This window comes from Notothenia coriiceps, unplaced genomic scaffold, assembly GCF_000735185.1.
Source record: "Notothenia coriiceps isolate Sejong01 unplaced genomic scaffold, NC01 NC01_scaffold00005538, whole genome shotgun sequence".
In the NCBI taxonomy this organism is placed as follows: Eukaryota; Metazoa; Chordata; class Actinopteri; order Perciformes; family Nototheniidae; genus Notothenia; species Notothenia coriiceps.
The window spans coordinates 10,500-30,765 of NW_011338239.1; the positions used below are offsets into that span (position 1 = coordinate 10,500).

At 39.8% G+C, this 20,266-nt stretch overlaps 1 protein-coding gene across 1 annotated transcript in view; it reads left to right on the plus strand.

Moving 5' to 3' along the window:
* LOC104942973 (ryanodine receptor 1-like) overlaps positions 1-20,266 on the plus strand; it is a gene marked incomplete at its 3' end in the record, with an annotated part of 27,050 nt that overhangs the window by 5,732 nt on the left and 1,052 nt on the right. The window contains exons 2-3 of the mRNA XM_010768288.1: positions 15,256-15,378; positions 16,628-16,729. Coding sequence (XP_010766590.1) covers positions 15,256-15,378; positions 16,628-16,729 — 225 coding nt within the window. The remainder of the gene's footprint in view (positions 1-15,255; positions 15,379-16,627; positions 16,730-20,266) is intronic.

The window sequence follows — 20,266 nt, forward strand, 5'->3', positions numbered from 1 at the left end:
ACACACACACACCACACACACACACATATCTTAGCCCTTTCTACCCTGTTTTATTCATCACCGCGTCACACTGTTGCATAAAGACATCCGCCTTAGACTAAAAATTTATGGGATGTGTAAAAACAAGTCGCCTCTTGTATCTTCAATTCACTCACGTCATTTATTTATATGTATCTATGTTATTTTTGTTATAAATATGTTTGTATTGACGGATTTATTACGATAAATTACCCGGAATTATAAGATTTGGGATAGACTTCTAAACTCTAGTTGAAGGTCAAGACCGTCGTATACCTTCATTTTTTACAATGTTATTTCCTATAATTTATTGGTTACATACGTATATATTTTTAATTCTATTCTATTCTACCTGGAAATAATTAGGGGCACCCTTTAAGTAACAGTCGTCGTGTGTCCCGTTCGCACTTTTTGTCCTGTCGTGTCTCTAAGTGTCTAATTTTTAGGTTTTATTTAGTTCTTTTATTAATTTATATTACTATTATTATTTTCTGATACTTTTATCCTCTACTCATTTTATTCATTTATCGAACAGTCGTATGACACATATATGTATAAACCAGTTTGCAGCCAGTAACTACTCATGCTTTTACTTATCCCGAAACTCTATATCTACTGACAATCTTTGTTCTTTTTTTTATCCGCTACAATAAAAAAGACTTTATAAATATAAATTTTGTGCAAAAAGCGGACGCTCCTTTTTCACTTATACAAAAAATGTCCCGTTCAACATCATAAATAATAAACTTATTCTATTAAAACCACAATAAGAGTTTTGAAAGTGTTGTAGATGGGTGGTGCAAAGGGCGTTCCTACGACCCTCCATCCTGTGCACTGAGACCAGAGAGGACGTCTCACACATGTGTGAATATCACCGGTGATTGGATATTTTTCTTAGACGACGAGATCCTGACCTTGAGCTTGTTTGTGGGCAAGTTTTGACCAGCGAGCGGACTTTATTGTGACCGATTTCCACCGTAGCACTTGTCGTCCTCTTTCGAAAACGACATTGCCAGTGTTTTTCTAGTGGCCGCCGTAACACACGTTACTCCCAGTCGGACCTGTATTTTAGAGGAACAAGCGTGTCACTCTTGTGAAGTCGGACTCCGACGACAACTTTACCCGTGCGATAAAGTTAGAGTGGTCTGCTGTTCCTGGATAACGTTCACTTAGTGAGTCGGTAGACGAACTGGTCGGTTACACCCCGAGTCACGAACGTACCTCCAGAAAAATCCTGTCCCAAAGAACTTTGAGATATTGCAAGTTGTATGGTGAAACAAACTCACTCTCATTGGGACGATGACATATCCGGGTTGGTCGATCACACCATATCTCACCACCGTGGGCCTGAGCGTCACACTATCCGAATCCTGCTGATCTTCACGTCGCAAACGTCCGGTTTGTCGTTTACTCTATGTGTACGAGCATAAATATGCTGATGTTGAGATCTGTAGGCTAAGAAAACTTGTCCTATTACGAGGTGCATGAGTGATTGTTGGTGAGACTGATCTAGGAAGATCTGCATTACGTTGGTAGAGAGAGTGTGTGGGGTGGCGTGGCTGTCCTGCGGCCTTTGCTCGCTGCGCGAGCCACGGAGGCGAAATGGCGAATTTTATGCGGTTCACCACAATATGCAAGCCTGTAGGATAGGACATAGTTTGGGGTGGAGACTATTGGGTATGGATGGTGTGGTGATGGCGTACACATAGGGATAAACGGAAAAACGGGTAACGTGCGGACGGTAAGATCAAGCGGATGTCGTATAGTGTGACGGTGAGTAATGTGTTGATCGACCGACCGCTGGAGGGGATGTCATTCGCTGTCGGCAATGGAGAGGTGAGTTTGGGTTTTGCGACCGTAAAGCTTTGCAATTTGGCAGAAGTTTGGGGGGTGCACACACACACACACACACACACACACACACACACACACACACACAAACACTGCAGGAATCCCCCCCCGCTCTGTGTTTATGTCTGGTCTCTGAGAGCAGACCACAACACCTGTTTATTGTGTGTGTGTGTGTGTGTGTGTGTGTGTGTGTGTGTGTGACCCACTGGACATGTTCATCTCCAAGGCTCAGCACTTCTAAAGCCCTGTTTTACTCCAGCCTTCCACACCTCCTTCCCCTCGTCCATCATCTGCTGCTGCTGTAGCTCACTGATGTAGTGTTTGTGTGTGTGCAACAAGGCTTAGTTCCAACATGGACAAGAGAGGAAGATGATATAGTTGACAGTGTATAGTTTAAAGGAAAATTAGGCTGTCAAACTACATTTGGCGCTAGGACTTAAAGGTCCCATGTCATGCTTTTCTGCTTATTACCCGTCACCTTGTGCGTTATGAAGATTTTTCTGCATGTAAACGGTCTGCAGAGTCACAAACCCTCAAAGTACACCCTGTAGCGAGTAAAACTCTAACACAGAAAAGACCTGTCTTTGCTGCCCCAGGACGCCTCGTTGGACATTTTCTCTTTTTCCATTGTTTCTTCCGGGAATCCAAATGGACCAATCCGTGGAGCTCCTCACACACACACACTCTCTGAGCGGCGAAACTGTGCTAGTGGAGCCTCGCAGATGGGGGGGTGCTGCAGCCCCCCTCACCGCATCCATGGTGCTCAGGCTGAGTTTCGCCGTGTCTCGCTGTCTTGCAGACCCCACGCAGCAACCAGGAAACGACACCAGTAACCCAGCTCACACTGTCCGCTCCTCACAGCAGCGAGCCGCGCAACGTCCCACCAACACGGCACCCAGACCCCACGCAGCATTCTCATCTGTTTGTCATTACTGGTGTCATTTTCTGGTTTCTAACAAACGCCATTGTAACACATAAACACTGATGTTCCGCTGTAACGGTGGTGGACTCATCAGAACAGAGTGGGGGTGAGCTGACCAATCAGAGCACAGTGGGCTCACAGGGAGGGGGGGCGGGGGTCAGGAGCTCCAACAAGCCGTTTAGGACAGAGAGTGAATACACATACTATACAGAGATGCTGTATGAGAAACCAATGTGAGTTTGGAAAATTGAACAATGTAAATCTATTTTAGTAGACCTCAACAATGGAATTATGATCAGTAGAAATGGCCATGAAATGGTACCTTTAAGTTAAACATGAAGTCTGTTCACCTTTAATAACTTGTTGTGTAAGTCAATTAGCATACTGTTTCTTTAATTGAGTAATCATAACCATAATATAACTGTCAAACACAATGTGGATCATTCCATTTCAAGAATATCTAATAAGGTTTCATACTGTCTTCGTAAATGTTTAAAAAACAGCAAACAGCAGCATGCATGCATCAAGCTTTTACTTGATGTGATTTTGACTAAATGCAAAACCACTTCTACTGTTCTTTAAAGCCCTTTAGAAGCATGAAGTGATTCTTGCTAAACAAGTCCACACGACCAATGTTTACTACATCGTTTCTCACTGACAATGCTATGTCGGAAGTCTTCCAGAAGGTGTGTTTGTAAACAAAATGTTGGCAGGGAGGAAAATGTTCTGGATCTATGGTGCAGTCATTTGGATTGGAATGGAAGCTGTCTGCAGAAATCGCACAATATGTTCTCATTGAGTTTGGGCATAGTTGAGATGAAACCATTAAAACTAGATTGTGTGCTTTGTGAACTTGAAGGTCCAATGATATTCAAGTTTAAGGTTCAGATTGAATGCAAGTTGGTGGATCGTTTATAGTGGGATGCATGCTGGGATATTTGGGTGTTTTTCAATCTTTTTCCCAGGCTAGTGTGCTGTACTTGTCTTACTCAATAAATCACACCTGCTATATGCACATTTTTCATTACACGTCTTTGTTTTAAACTCCTGCTGCTCAGGAAAATGCTTTGCTTATTCTAAAGGCAAAATAACTTTTTTTAGAAGAATAGAGTTTGGATTCGGGCCAGCGGAAATCATTTATTTATCTCCTCTGAATTACTGCTGTCGGCCAGACTTATCGTCTTTCAGAGAGCAGAGGCTGTTTGATGTGCGGTACTTTGTAGCAGTTTAACTGAGCCGGAGGGGAGTGAAGCCTGTGTGTGTGTGTGTGTCTATGTGTGTGTGGGCTGTCAAAACAATATGTGTCAATGAAATGTATTGTCAGTGTTTCCTCAAGATTGATTTGTGAATGAATAGCAGAGACAAGCTTAGTTGTGAGTGAAAATCGAACAACCAGTGTTGGGAGGGTTACTTTAAAAATGTGTTCAGTTGCAAATTACTCGTTACCTGTAAAAAAAAGAAGTTTATTCAGTTACCTAATCTGATTATCAAAATATAGAATTACACTAACCTGTATACTTTCCGTTACTTTGTATTACCTTGAATTCAAGGTAAATAAATGCAAGAGAAAGGCAATATCAATCGGATGTAGGGCTGCTCGATTATGGCAAAAATCATTATCTCGATTATTTGCGTCAATAATTTATATCACGATTATTAAAAACAATTATCCATTTACTTTGAAAACATTCATTTATTGAAAAAGAAAATGTGAACAGTATGTTTTTAACAGTTGATTACCCTGAACTTTAAGTATAATTCAACTGAAAAAACAATAAAAAACCAATAATAAAAAATAATCGTTTTATTTCGATTATGTTGTTTTCATAATCGTTGCAAGCCAAAATCGTAATTGCGATTAAAATACGATTAATTGAGCAGCCCTAACATGATGTTTTTCTACTAAAGTGTGTAAGACAACAGAGCGATGTGACCTTAGAAAAAGAAGATACCAAGATATTGAGGATCAAAATGGTGTCCTCTGCTCAGAGATTTTATTGATAGGAAAACCTGCCTTTCACTCAGCATATTCAGGCAGTGGCCTATACACCAAGAATGAAACACATGAGCACATACTACAGTTTAAAAAAGCAGAAATAGAATATGAGCTCAGCTGACAGAAAATGCTCTGTTTTAGTTTAATACCCACAGTTAAGCTCACACACTATTTTATGAATGTAAAGGTTTACCTGCTGAATTAAAAAAAATAACCTATGAACCAAAGAAAGTGAAAGCCATTAGGCAGTTCATTTTCTTCGTAACCTGATTATGTAATCCAGTTACATGTCATCTCTTACTCCCATAGCCTGATCAACAATATGGATCTATTGCATTATCAATGTTTTTCAGTGTTGTGGAAATGTATTTAGCTAGGGCTGCACATTTGAAGAAAATGTTATCGAAATTGCAATATGGACTTGTGCAATATTTCATTTACAGGGTGTCCAAACTACGGCCCATTGTCCATTTTGAATTGGCACTCAGCAAATTCTAAACGTATAATGGAATATGGCCCAAACCTGAAATGTTTGCTTTTCTTATATTGTACTTCTTAAATATATGTGTAAACAGATATTACAAAGAAGTATTCATGTGTTAGTAAACCCACTTTTCAAATAAATGCAGTCAATTCAAGTTGAGAACATTTTATAACAAATGTTAGTTGATAAAAGTTCCTATTTCCCCTTATTATAAGCAATCTGAGTCTCCTGCTTTAAGGAATGAGCTGCCAACACTGTTTGTACAAAATAAATGAAACCCTATGGAAAGCTGTTTATTTTCTTAAAGCAAGTATCAAGAATAACTTACATTTGATTGATTTTGCTAACTTAACCTAACCTAACTCATGAGACAATTGACCTCACCTCTAGTGAGGGGCCCAGCCCTTCGCATGTTCTGTGTGTGGCTCTTAGTGAAAGACGTTTGGACACCCAGGATTTACAGTAAGGACATTCATTGTTAAAGGCTTCATTTTTGTAAAATACAATTTTGAATGATTTTTTCGGGAGCTCCAGAAAAATCTGAACTACGAATAGTATTCTACAGACTTAAGAAAAAAACATTTTTATTTGATAGAGATTCTCTTAACAAAAATGGAAACATGATATTTTTCTTTTATAATGAAAATGATGGACCAAAATAATGATTCCATCCAATACCGTGAATCATATTGCAAAAGCAAAATCATTCAAAATGATCGCAATTACTTATTTTTTCCAAATTGTGCAGCCCTGTATTAAGCTTCACCAGACTTTCAAATGGTGTGTGAACTTTTTTATCTTCCTAGTATTAACTTAAACCTGTTTCGGGGGAAGTTATTGGTTGTTTTGCTTAGTTTTCCTGTGCTCGATGGCCTGTGAGCTACTGTAAAGAGTGTTGCACTTTCTCCAAGTTGCAGTGTGCTTCTAAGTATCTCCAAGTGAAACCTTCTGCTGGTCAGCAGAAGGAGGGAATGTGATAGTGACAGGTGCAGACACCTAAAATAGGAGAGGAGCCGAGGGGGAAGGCCCAGAGCGGAGTGGCAGCAGTAATGGAAAAGTAGAGAGAAAGAGGACTGCAATGGAATAAAAAGAGAGAAACACAGTACAGTACATAAAGGGATATCATGTGGAATGAGAAGGAAAGAGACAAGAGCAGAGACATTGTGGGAAGATGTTGAATGTTGACTGAGTGCTTTTGAAACATTTATCGGCAAAGATTCAATGCATCGCAAACATTTTTGTCTCAACTACCTATACTTATCTCTTCATAACTAATCTGCATAACCCAGTCATCCATACCACTTTATACCAAATATAACACATGCACATAAACACTCATAGGGCTGTAATTAGTTCTGCAGCAGTGTTAAACATTTCCTCATTTATTTAAAAATGGAAAAACGATTGGTTTTGTTGTTTGGTGTCCCTGTGTCGTGTTGCTGTAGTGTTGCAGCTGCACAAATAAGCAGGTTGAAGCTGGGAGCAGCATACATTTCATAAATAGTCTTTTGAAATGTAGTTAAACCCTTTCAACATGGATGTATAAAGAATACTGAATACTTTGTTGGAGGCAGGGCACCGTTCATTCCTATGAAAGTTTCTCAGTAGCGCATAAAGCCATATTGACCTGATTCCACAGAATAAAAACAACCAGATTATTCAGGAGGTTTGGGCTCGTAGAGCATGCACACTTGTGTTTTTGTTAAGCCCCGCCTCCAATCTGCTCTGTCACTGCTGGTATTGGCCAAGCCCACAGGAAGTGCTCCCGAGATTGAAGCATTTTTTTCGTAATAGCCCAATGGCAGTACTACAACTTCAAATCTAATACCCAGTATGAATACTTTTATAGCCCTGGTTGAAATCTTTAGGTTATAAAATACGCTAAAAGCGTAGTGTGAAGGAGTGAAGTTGTAGTATACCGTTTGGCCACAACAAAAATGTGTTACAATTCCCAGCTGACTTCCTTGTTTACACAGTAATCAAGCAGAAATGAGTTAAACCTGTATGTGATGCTAAAGCAGAGGGAAAGAAGCCATAAGCCGCGTTCACACCGGAGTACTTTTCCCACTTTAGTTAAGATATAGTTCCTAAATGTCGCGTTCACACCAAAAAGAGCCGGAACTAAAATTAGTTAATGAGAACCTTTTTACCCCCTTTTCCGTCCCTGCTAGAGAGCAGGGACTCTCATTGCTCTCAGCGCAGAAACGCAGAGAGACTAATTTATGGCAACACAAAATAAAACATGGGAGTGGTGGAGATGAGGAGGTGTCGGCGTTCTGGCGATTTACTCGGAAAGCTTCACTGAAGCCAGTCCTCAACTCCGGGGACTTCCGGCCGGGGATTTTGGGCGGCAGTGTACGCCGTGAAGTTGTTTGCGGCCTGCCAGTAAACCCAAAGCAAGAGAAGAAGAAGTGACGTCAGCGGCTTCATTTGCCTAATCCACCCCCAGGGACTTATTCCGGTGTGAACGCGATCTGTACTTAGTTCATCAGAACTAAAGAGTTCTGATGAACTAAGTTCTCATGAACCTTTGTGGGAAAAGTACTGCGGTGTGAAAGCGCCTATAGATAGATAGCTTTTTTAAACTGAACATGATGCTAATGCTAGCTAATGCTTGTAATGCTAAGGTGTCTATTACCGTCTCCCAAATATTTTTCGCCCATGTATCATTACAGAGGTATGTTTAACAGACTGCAGGGTTGGGTATCTTCAGAGCCAAGAACAATTAACAAGTTGCTTATGAGTTTTAGATATATGCCACATTTGGGCATGACCACTTTCATAAAACAAGTAGATGGGAGAGAGAAAATACGACAAGAGATTTCTCTACTTGGGTTGAGTTGTTTTACCTACCTATTGACAGAAAATATAAATGCACCTCATACATCTCAGTGCAGGACTCCGGGTACAGGTTGCACGGAACAGTTCCTTTCTCATGATTTGTCCAGTGCTAAATCTGTATCTGTTGACACTGGTGAATTAAGGGGGTCAGTTTGGGCTATTTTAGAGGTGATATGCAAGAGATGATGTGTAGTGTATGTAACCTAAACTCTCTGCCACATAGACCCTTATATTCACACAGGGGGCCTCTTTTCGTATCTTCAGACAGCACAAACCCATTACCCTCAATATACAGTGTCAGGTGGAAGTTTTTTTAGGAGCAGGAAAACAATCTCACCTGAAGAAAATGCTGATAAAAGACATATAAGCCTCAAGAAAGACACACAATAAGGCTCACGGAGAACATAGGAAGATGGTCTGAATTCTTTTTTGGAGCAAGTAGAGTATAAACAACAATTGTTAAGACAATAATAATAATAATAATTGTGAAAAGTAATTGTTGGAGAGCGATCTGGAGACCTTCTACCTAATTTGGAAAGGACATCTTAACGTCAAAATATGCATAAAGTTGAATGTTGGAATATTCTTATGTAGGTACAGTATATATGAATAGATAGGGAGGGGGTTCCACAGCTTGCAGACTGCAGTTAGTGACGCAGGCTTCCTGAAAATGCAACTGTTTGTCTTCTTCTTTCTGAAGGGAAACCCCTCTGCGTTATTGAACCGTTCCTTGCCTCCACCCACTCACTTTGCAATTTGCTGTCCCTCACTCTTTTTTTTTATGTCCGCAGAGTTTCAATCAATGTCCCGAGGTGGCCTGTATCAGCACTCTGTGTTCAGAGCATCAGGCCATAAAGGGCATATGTTATTCATTTGAGGGGATCGACTCGATTGGGTAGCACATATGTGACTCTTTGGTGATTTCCTCATGCTGTTGTGATTGCCTAAAGAAGTGAACCATTATAGACAAATAAATCATCAACTTAGATTAACTACCCTGTGATCTTTTTGCAAGCAAAACAAAAAAACATGAATTTGATTGGTTGTCGAAAAAAAGTTTGATTTGTTAGATTTGAGACGATAATGGGATTTTGACTACAGCCATTCTCAAATGAAGCCTGTCCATATGTAACTATATCAAAGATTGTGTTCTCATATAACGAACAGATTAAGAGTTGTTTTAGGTTTGTGTCAACTAGTCACAGGTCATGTAGCACTTTGCCTTCCTTTGGAGACAAAGAGAAAGGCTGCTGATATATTCAAACCATCTTTGTTGTATTAACAAGCATTCGAAAATCAGGAATAATAAATAAATATACGTTTTTAACACTGCACCAGTGCCAATGTTCTATAAAGCCACCTTTTACTTGCATTTTGATGTAATCCCGTTTCACGAGACCCAACGAAAATCAATTTTGTCAAGTTTTAAGTGATGCGTGATTAGGGCAGTGGTTTTATTTCCCATCATGGCATCAGTTGAAACATGTCACTACATAAACTGATTTGACCTTCCTCTCACTTGGACACCTTGTATTTAAGTCAAAGGTTGGGTTGCACCACTTGTCTCTCTGAATCCTTCATAAACAGCCTTACTGCTTGCACATGAAACGATTGATGGGCCTGTGTCCACTGAGCGTCTTTTCTGAGAGCCAACATTGTTTCCAATGAAAAGTAAGCACAAGGCGTCCCATGCAGGCGACTCTTTAAAAAAAAAAGCAACCAACAACTTTTTTATGAGCGTGCCGCACTTCTTTGTGCAGCTGCTCCTAACGCTTGAAGATGAAAATATTTAAACTTTTCAGAAAAGACATTTGAGGAGAAGCTTGTTTTTGATATTGTCTCTCCGCTTGGTCTTTGTTACCATAACAAAGACCTAAAAATGCATTTCTTTGAGCAGATCGGCCAAGTGGAAACTAAATGTTGCTGCTGGTGATTGTTATACATCGCCATACACAGATTGTCTTCTGTGCTTTACGGCTGAGCAGTGAAACCCAATCATACAAAGTGTGAAAGCAAGCACCTTCCAGTCAGGGGGCCAGGCCAGTCTGTCCTATAAAAGGGGTGATATGTTGATGAGATATCGTGGTCGTAGAAACAAACAGAAAATGTGATAAGTGCCCTATCAGCGTCTTTCTGCCAGAAAAAGGCGCTATGTGGACACAGGGTCCAACACATTATCTGCCCCCCATTATGAACTTAAGCTATGTTCACAGTTGTCTAACCTCACCTCGTTGCCCATTCTGTGCTTCCTCTTAGATTAGCAGAAAAGAGAAAGCGGATATCTCACCATTTTGCATCTGTTTTGCTTGTTCCCTTCTTGTTCAGGGCGGGCAGTGTACCTGCCTGTCGGGGGAACCCTGGCTACCCTCTGTCTGGATGTGTACCGACAGAAGGCCCTCAGAGAATACACAAAGGTGTCTGCTTTCAGGCGCTATTTGTGCATCTGGCTGTAAAGCTCCGCTGCATTACACACCTCAATTCACGCACACTAGTGTGTGTGTGTATGTTTGCATGTCATCCAATGTATACATCTCATTGTCTCTAACTCTCCCTCTGACCCCACACATCCACATAGCCCAGATGCTTCGGCCTCCAAGTCCAAACATGAGTGGGCTGTAAGCCTGCACCCCCCATCAGATGTGTTGCATGCACTTGTCTTTGCCCATGGCCCAGGTTTAATATCACAAGGTCAGGGGGGTGATAACTTTCACTTGGTCGCTTTCACTTAATACAGCCTACCTGTGTTTGCTCAGATACAGTCATGTGAGATTAACAGATAATCAGGAGATATGGTCAGGTGCACTGAGTTCAGACTGTATCTATTAATATCAGGGTGAGTTAAGCCCCAGGGTTTGTGTGGTCTGAAATCAGCTTTTCACATGACGTTATTAGAAGAGATTCCCACAGTGTGGCGGTAGGACACAGCTCTGTAGTTGCTGATGCACATGACAGAAAGCTATTATATTTCGCAGTCAGAATGACCAGATAACTTCATAGTACTTTAACATACAGTATCTAGCTAGTTGCACATATGTGATAATACACTTCACACGTTATTACTGCATTCAATTATATATTCAAGTAGAACGTATTGTGCAACTTAAATCAAAGTACTACTAACAAATAAACCTAATTTAAAATCCCCCCAAAAAAACAAGAAAAAACAAAAACATATCTAGCTAGTGTCTTCATCTGCTACACAAACGGTGGAGAGTAACCAGACTCTCATAGTCAGTCTTCTGCTTGATATCGTACTTGCCTGGTTTATCTATAAAATACTCACCAAGTTTCAGATTTAATTTTCGGAATGATGGGTTGGTTTCTTTCTATTTTTACTTAATAATAATTTCAAGTCCAAAGCAGTGTTTACTTCAAAAACTAAAACCATGAATTAATATTAGTTTACAACACGACAAGACTATGGCGTGTAAGCAACATGCTTATTGGTAAAATTGTCTAATATTTAGTTTGAAAAATAAAACGTTATTTATCAGATTGTTGTGGATGTGTTTTACAGTGAGCGCACAATAAGCACAGTTGGGAGGATCTACAGGGCTCAGGAAAAAGGAACCATCTGATTTATTGGTTAGACTAGAGATGTTCAATAATCTGATGACTAATAAAGACTATATTGTCAACAGTTCTTGACTTCAACTCAAATGTTTTCAATTAAAAGTTGAACACACACAAACTAACAAGAATTACAGGACTAATAGTAGATAACGTTTCTGACAAAATAATATTCTATCCACTCCCCAGACCCATAAAAGAAATACATTGTATTATATTGATGGCTTCCCATTTACTTTTCCACAATCACTTTCCTTGAAGATTTGCCATTTGCTATCATTTAATATACCTCCAAATTACAAATGTCTTAACTGCACTTTCAAGAACATGTGTACCAAATGATTTGTATATATGATACATTGATTTGATTACTTTTCATGTCATTTAGCTGAGACTTTTATCCAAAGCGACTTACATACACTTCACTACCATAGATTACGTGCCTCCGGAAGCAATTTTGGTTTAAGTATTTTACCAAAGGACACTTTGTTTTCTGCAGGCATTGTGTATTGAAGCCCTGTCTCTATGATTGGTAGAGGACTGTTTCCCCCCTGAGCCACAGTCGTCCATTAACTATTTCATGTGAGATTAATACACAAATATTTTTCGCAACATTAAGACCAAGAGACTGTGTCTGCACTTGAACCCTGATCTCTCACTGCCCTCCTTCTGGCCCCTTTGGCTTTTTGATCCTGCCTTAAGATGAAGAGTGATTGAAGGGAGTCTGCCATGTGAGGCTGTGTCTGTAGATAAAGATGGGAGCCACTGGGAGGACTGCTGTATAATCATTGGTGCAAGTATCGTCTACGACTGTCATCTGATCGCACATCTTGTGTCAGAGCAATGAGTCACTCGGGTACTTCGGTCTGCTTTTAGACACCCACGCTCAGACCTATCTCCTTAACTGGGACTGCAGTCAGAGGCACTGTCCTCAAAACATGTCCACTTTAGCCCATTATACCCTTCTGTCTCAGCGCTGGACTGCTCAGGTTGTTTTGCGACCTCTCAACTTCTCTGAAGCGATCCCTGGTCTCAGAAAGACTGATGTTCTGTCCTGATGAACAACGATTTGTGTTGTCTTTGTGCATATAGCCAGTAAAAACAGTGAAGTTGTGTGAGTGGTAGGTATTGTTGCCATACAAAGAAGGTGGGAAATACATTCCACCACTTACTTGTAACACATTTGAGAGCTTGATCTCTCTTTTGCACAATAACGCTGTACTGATTTCTCTCAAAAGTCATGTTTCTGCTGCCCATGCACAGTTTTAGTAACACTTGAGTCTCATATCTAGTAGAGTCTGCAGTGAAGGAAAGAGGACACAATGCTCCACTTTCCACGGTGCAAAGCAGGGAACATGAGGACAGGCCAGAGGAGACATTTCAAGGCTGAGAGGAGAAATATGATACCCCTGCCAAAGGAAGAGGGCACACTTTATTTCGCCTAAGAAACCCTAGAGGCCTCTGGGTTTAAGAGAGGAGTTACGAGCTCACTGATCTGCTTCACTTCACTTTTTCTGCCGCAAACATAGACATGCACCCTCCTGCGCTGGCCACGGCACGATAAGTCATCGGGGACATGGCAGGACAGCGGACAGGCCGAAATCGAGAAGGTAGTGATCCATTCGCTGTTAGGTGAGAGCGGTGAACCTTCAGGAACATGTCCCGAACCGTAGAGAAGAAAAGTCTTCAGGTTCAGCGATGAATCCACTTGGGTAGTGACTGAGGAGAATGAACAGCTGGGAATGTTGAGTGTCAGGTGTCGGTTTCACGGTGGGGGGGGTGTTTATTGCTGTATTTACACCGGTCCCCGGAGGGTCCTGGCTTTGACGAGGAGCTACAAATTACTGTCCGTTAGCATTCTGTTTGAGGATGTGAGTTGTGTGTATCTATTGTGGGAACCCCATATGAGAGGAACTTTTTGTTTTAGCAATAATTGCATGTTTCAGCCCTTAGATGGCCAGTGTTTCTGTTTTGGAATCTGCTTAGATACTCCCATATTGTCAATATACTGTACATAGGAAAGCTATCTGAAGTCTCTCAGTCTTTAGTTGATGGTTGTTGTACAGTGAGGCCATGTTAAAGAACATGTTCTCACTCCAGTGAAAGGCCTACTATGGGGACTAACATCCTAATACATTTGGCTTAATAAATCCACTAGAGTTTCAGCTTTCCAGTCATATACAATATACAATTCCAAGACCGTTAAGGAAGTACACAATAATATTTAAATATACCATATGAGTAACCAGAAAAAGTACTACATTTGTAATACATTCAACAAACTGCTCAAATTTGCCCCCAACTGTCTTTGACTGTCATACACAGACTTGGGGAGTAACAGATTACATTATCAGGATACAAAAGAAAAGGTAACTGTATTCTCTTACAGTTACATACAAAAAATATCAGATTAGTGGTATGCTTTTTTTAAAATGAGGATTACTAGCAGGATTACAATCTTACAATACACTTTAAAATAAAGATCAATATATTATAATTAGACCTACTTACATTTATTTTTATTTTAAATATATATTTTTTTAATGCATTTGGTGGAAACCTGATTTATTAAACAAAAATACTAAGTTAAACTAAAACAGCATTTGTAAACTACAATTTTTTTAGGACTACCATATAATATAAAATGACACATTTTTGAAACTAAACATCTTGGTTTCTTCTTTACTAAGGTCACCTTGTTCTGTTGTTTTACAGTTAACTAGCTATCGTAACAAAGAACATAATTTTAGTAACCCTCGGAACCCTGGGCATAAAGTGGTCCTGTATGTAAAGGGGTGACTGTCCATAGAGGTTTTCCTTCAGGTTTCTTGCGGTGAAATGTCAAGGGACCCCTGTGAATACAGCCCTGTTAGTTAATAACGTTTCAAACTTTGAAATGTTATTAGGCCTCCTTAGCCACAAGTTAGCATGTCATGTTTTTTTTATTTTATACCAGTATCTTGACCCCACTACCGGCTATTGTTTTTTATTTCTCATTTAATATATGCACACCAATTAGCAGACACTTGAGACTTGAATTATTTGTGTAATCCAGCAGCAGGTTCTTCTAAAATATATTGAAAGATTCACCACAGTGTTAACATATAATGATGATATAATAAATGAATGCAAATGTAACATTCACTGTAATAATCTAACGTCAGTTTGCTATTTGATATTCATAGTGTGGACTTTCAAGTAAAAAAAATGCATCAAAACATTGAACCATGCTGTACCATGCTTGCAAAACTGTAAGCAGTCATGCAAATGATTCATGGATTATAGTAAATGGGATAATATCATGTGTTTTGATTGATTACATTTTTTAAGTGTACTGTACAGCAAGGACTTATTTTAATGCCTGCACCAAATGCCAAACCAAGCCAGTTTTACTCAAAAAGTGCAATAAAACAATGTGTACGAAAATATAAAAAGCAAGTGTGGCAGGAATGAGAGCAGCAAAAAGCAAAGGGAAATAAGTGTGTGGTTGAAATCAGTAACAGGTCATAAAATAAAGTGTCCTAACAGTAAAAGGCCGGTGTGTAAAGGTGTGTGTTTGTGTTGGGGCTGCAGGAGGACCAGGTGGTGCTGCAGTGCACGGCCTCCGTCATGAAGGATCAGCAGGTGAAGCTGTGTCTGTCCTGCGAGGGCTTCGGGAACCGCCTCTGCTTCCTGGAAACCACGTCCAACGCTCAGGTGAGACGCAGGGACAATTTAGAAATACCCACAAACATAACAGATAACTGAGGCAGATTACACACTGGGTTAGGGTTATCTGAAGCCTACACCTAGATACTGTTGGAACCCTCAATATTAGAGAGGGTTTAGAGAAGAAAAGATTCATATACAAAAATGAAATGAAATGATGATAGCAAACTAATAGTCAACATATATCAAAAACAAAAAAGAAATAACAAACAAATGTTAAGAAAGAAAGGAAATGTGATTTTGAAAAGTGTATGAGTATATGTTCTACGAGGGGGATTTTTGTTTATACACTTGCATTGACTCCTAAGCAATAGTAACATCATTATAAGTGAAACAAAACAGATAATACAACAAAAATATGAAATACATAGGACAAATCTGTTTACATTCTGTTTTTCTTTTTGTTTTTTGAAACATTTTATAGGGAGGCGAAGTCCCTCCCTCTCCGGGGGACCTCCATGGAACCTTATTTCGGAAAAATTATGTATTGAAGTCAATGGAGAGAGAAAGATTATCTTTTTCGATCCCGAATTACACATATGAGGTTTGTCAATTTAAAAAAAAAAAAATGTGTCGTAAAACTGTGAAGTAACACTTTTTTTTGTGTGAAACGCTCAATGAACTACATCTCCCGTCCCGCACCACACACCAAGACGGTCGTCACGTTGGCACATTTCACCTCTTTCTTTCAGAATGAGGCGAAAAGTATTAAAAGAGGTGAAAATCACTACAAGTCTGGGCATGTTGAGAGCTGTACATGCACACAAGGGGAGTCAGTCGGTTCCGTAAGAGCCAGCATGCGGGACCGGGATTCTGGGATTTGTAGTCTTTCTAGTATAATATTTTAATATGTAATATTTTTCATAGTCTTATATTTCAACAGTTTTACAACAAACTGTGACTTTTTTGACATGGAAATGATTGTTTAAGATTGACAAACATCATTATGTGTAATTCGTGGCACAATTCCAACGGGATCGAAAGATACGTTTTCTTTCCCCATTGACTTCAATACATAATTTTTCCGAAATAATTCCATGGGGCGGAAGTAGATGGGCGGGACTTCGCCTCTCTATGGATGAACATGGATGTGTTTTGTCAGCTGGGAAAAGCCATTCCATCATTTGGTTCCCCTACAAAATTGAGCCCTGGAGGTGACACACTTGGGATGAATCCAAGAATGAACCTGTGATTTTCACTCGTGTGTCCTTCATGTATGTACCCTTGTTTGGTCCAGAATGTGCCCCCGGACCTGGCCATCTGCAGCTTCGTCCTGGTGCAGTCCCTGTCGGTGCGCGCTCTGCAGGAGATGCTGGCCAAAAGGGTGGAGATGACTGAGGTAACTACAGGAACACGGAAATGAGTAATGGTTAGAGGAATATACCGGAAAGGAACAGAAACTTGACCTGTTTTTTGAAGGAATGCAAGAAATCGAGCAGGTGCTTTAGAGGAATTCAGCTCATGAACGACAATTAGAGATTATTATATTTCTGACAAATGAAAAATGCATCTGTTCTTTTTACAATGTAGTCTACTGCATCTATCTCCTGCCCCTCTCACTCTCACAGACTCTTTTGAAATATGTATGTTTTCTGTCTTAGAGTTAGATAGAAAAATGAATTGATTATTTGTGTCCAATAGAGGTGTGTATTTAAGCTTAGCTTTAGCACAACACCTGAAAACTCCATTATATTTTATTTTCCAAAGGGATTACAGAGTTGGCCGTGAAACATCAATGCAAATCTGCTGTTCTCTCTAAAGTACTGTAGATCAAATGTATATACTCTAGATCCAGATCCTGCAGCCTATGGTCGAATTCAGCTCCTATTGTCTTCTCATAAGCTCTTTTCCTTAACCTCTGTGAGACTCGCCACAGGGTTAAGGAAAGATGATAGGAGAATTCAACAGGAATTAAGAAAACACAACAGCGGTGCTTTGAGAATCCGACTGCAATTACACTAGGCGACATATTTGATCCAGTGGTGGATACAGATGTGCCTCTAGAAGGACTACTAAAAGCGCGATAAGATGTGTTGCACTCTGTCTTTCTTAACCTGTTGATTCCTGCATGCTTTATAAACGCGGAAAACACTTCATTACCAAGGCTTGATTAAAACAAAAAGTAAGTAAAGTCAAACTGAATGGTTTCTCACGCTTGTCCCGTCCACTCTTATTAATTGACATTGAATAAAAGGAAATCTCCTTCAGCATATCCCATGCTAAATGAGATAATAAAAGAAGAATTGAAGCTCCTTTCCTGTCATCTAGAGAATTCAAACAGATCTTATCATTGATGACATTTCATCATTTCATTCTGTCAGGAACCTTTTTAAGCAAAAAATTATATTCGACCGCAACCCAAGTTATCTTTTGTTTATAATTAGGAATTGTACCTATTATCTGACACCCCTCCAATTACCTTTCCCTTCTTGCCCTCTGCCAATCAGGCAGTCGATTTGGACCAATGGTTATGTCTGTACACGTCTTTCTTCCTGTAACGTGGTGACCGCCCTTGTTCCCGTCCTGTTGACACACTAGGTGTCCTGTTTACCTGCTGTATCATCCACTCGTCCTGATTAATATCTGTTAGCCCTCACTCTGAGACGTGATGGCTCTGTACACCTGTCATTCATTCCTAGCTACAGTAACTGATGGGGTCCTAGTAAATACATCCATTGTCTTCAAATGAAAACCTTTAAACCACTTAGTCCTTGAATCATTACTATAGAAGATGTACTGAAACATTTCACTAAAACTGTCTGACTCTACAGTTTGAAAGGTATTGTAAAGGCTCTATTGAACATTGTTTGATGTACTTCTTTCTATAAGGTACACCTGTATCAGATCTGTTAAGATATGTTAAGTGTCACAATGTACCATTCCTTTTTTCTTAGAATTCTGAGATTTTCTGAAGAAAAAAAAGTTGGATTTAATCACAGAACTCAAAAGATGTTCCCTTTTGGTCAGATCTTTAAACATAATTCACATGAGGCCCTAATCCTCTTCCGAACGTATGTGATATGATATCATTGTAATATTTTGGCAGCCATGCAGACGTCTACTGTAGGTTAGATGTAAGTCCCTTTGAATCAGGAAGCAAGCTTTGTGGCCTCAAATTTTCCTCAGCATTCAACAATTATTGGAGAGGAATCCATCAAACTAGGTATCAATTGACCAACTAGTCCAGGGGTCGGCAACCGGCGGCCCACGGCCGCATGCGGCCCTTTAAGCCCTCTGCTCTGGCTCCCTTGAGCTTAGACAAAAATAAGAAGGAAATCAAATAAAAGTATTTGTAGGACTATTTATATTTTGTTGCATGGTTGAAAATGTTTCGTATATTGTATTTTGAGTTGATACTGTGACACATAAATAAAAAACAAAACGGTTTTAATTAGGTCAACTAAAATATGCGTCACATCCTGCTACGGTCCCACGCGAGCGCCTTTTCTTGGAGGCGAACAACCTGACCCCCGGCTTGATGAGCGAACTATGGATAAATCAAAGAAAAGTACCGGAGAAACACAGGATTTAATTCTGTGTGTACAGACTTATATGCTTTCACAGCAAACGATGCTGGTTTACCGGTATGTTTGATATGTAGAGAGAAGTTGTCAAAGGTGCTGCAGCCTTTACGTATCGAGGAACAACACGGGAGAGGAAGACAGCTGACAATCTTCAGTCGTAATTCAATGGGGTATGTAGTTATTTCAGAAAACACTTGTTGTTATATTCCATGGAATGCTCTTAACGTCCCGATAGCAATGAGTATATTAAATGCTTTGACAATAAATACATACAAAAATTAATCTCTGGAAGCCGTAGCGCTGTAAAAAGCACGACCAATCATTTTAACAGGCCAAAGGTGAAGGTGGGGAATGTCTCCACCCTCCCCCGAGGGGACCCGACGTACGTACGATAGCGAGAGTATGTAGACGAGTTAGGTGTAAGGGACGTGGACCCTCCGGTTCTTTGATTGGTTGCAGATGATATAACTTTGGATTACTTACAAAGTTTGTCTCTCGGACGCAACACAAGATATTCGGCCTCGATCCGTACCAAAGGAGTTACACAGTAGTTGTGTGACCCGAATCGTACATGTTATCATGCGTATCGTTCTGAGGTCTTCTACTACCAATTACAATTTGTTTTACCAAACAAACAAAGTAAAACCAAAATTGAATATGAAAAACCAGAACCAATACTTTATATTTTTTACAGATCCCATACCTGTTTTACGTGTAAATCTTAAATGCAAACCCCTAAAGGTTGCAACGTCGGGTTTTGACCGTAGATGAAAAATGTTAATAATCTCAACACGTAGGTTTTGAGTAGTTAATTTCGCTCATTGTGATTTTGAATGGTAAGTCTGATCAAGTCCCCAGACGTTGAAAAAACTTGTTCTCGTAAAACGAGGGAAAAAGGGGGGTTTGTAAAAAACAGACCTCGGCGTTTGTATAAAGGATCGACTATCGATTATTTCAACATAAAATAACAATATAGTCTGTTTTTGATGTCAAAAAAACGTAAATAATCCGATAAATAATGTAATATAATTTGACAATTGGAGTTTATTCTTTTGTTTTCTTGAGGATATTTCCTCTTAATTTTTATTTTGTGTCCTGATGAAATTTTATTTAATTGTATTACGACGTGGATTTTTTCTCAATTTCCATCCCATCCATTCTTGACCTCTTTGGTCGAGCTCACGCGATCTTAAACTTTATGTGTTGGCCTTTTTTATACGAGAAGGAAGTCTGAAAGAATGTCTCAGGGAGGAGGTTGTGTGTACTTGCGCGTAGTAGTTACTCCGGTGTCTATTCCAAAAAACCACGTGTCTACCTTCCGACTGTCCGTCCATCCGATAGGTCAATAAAAT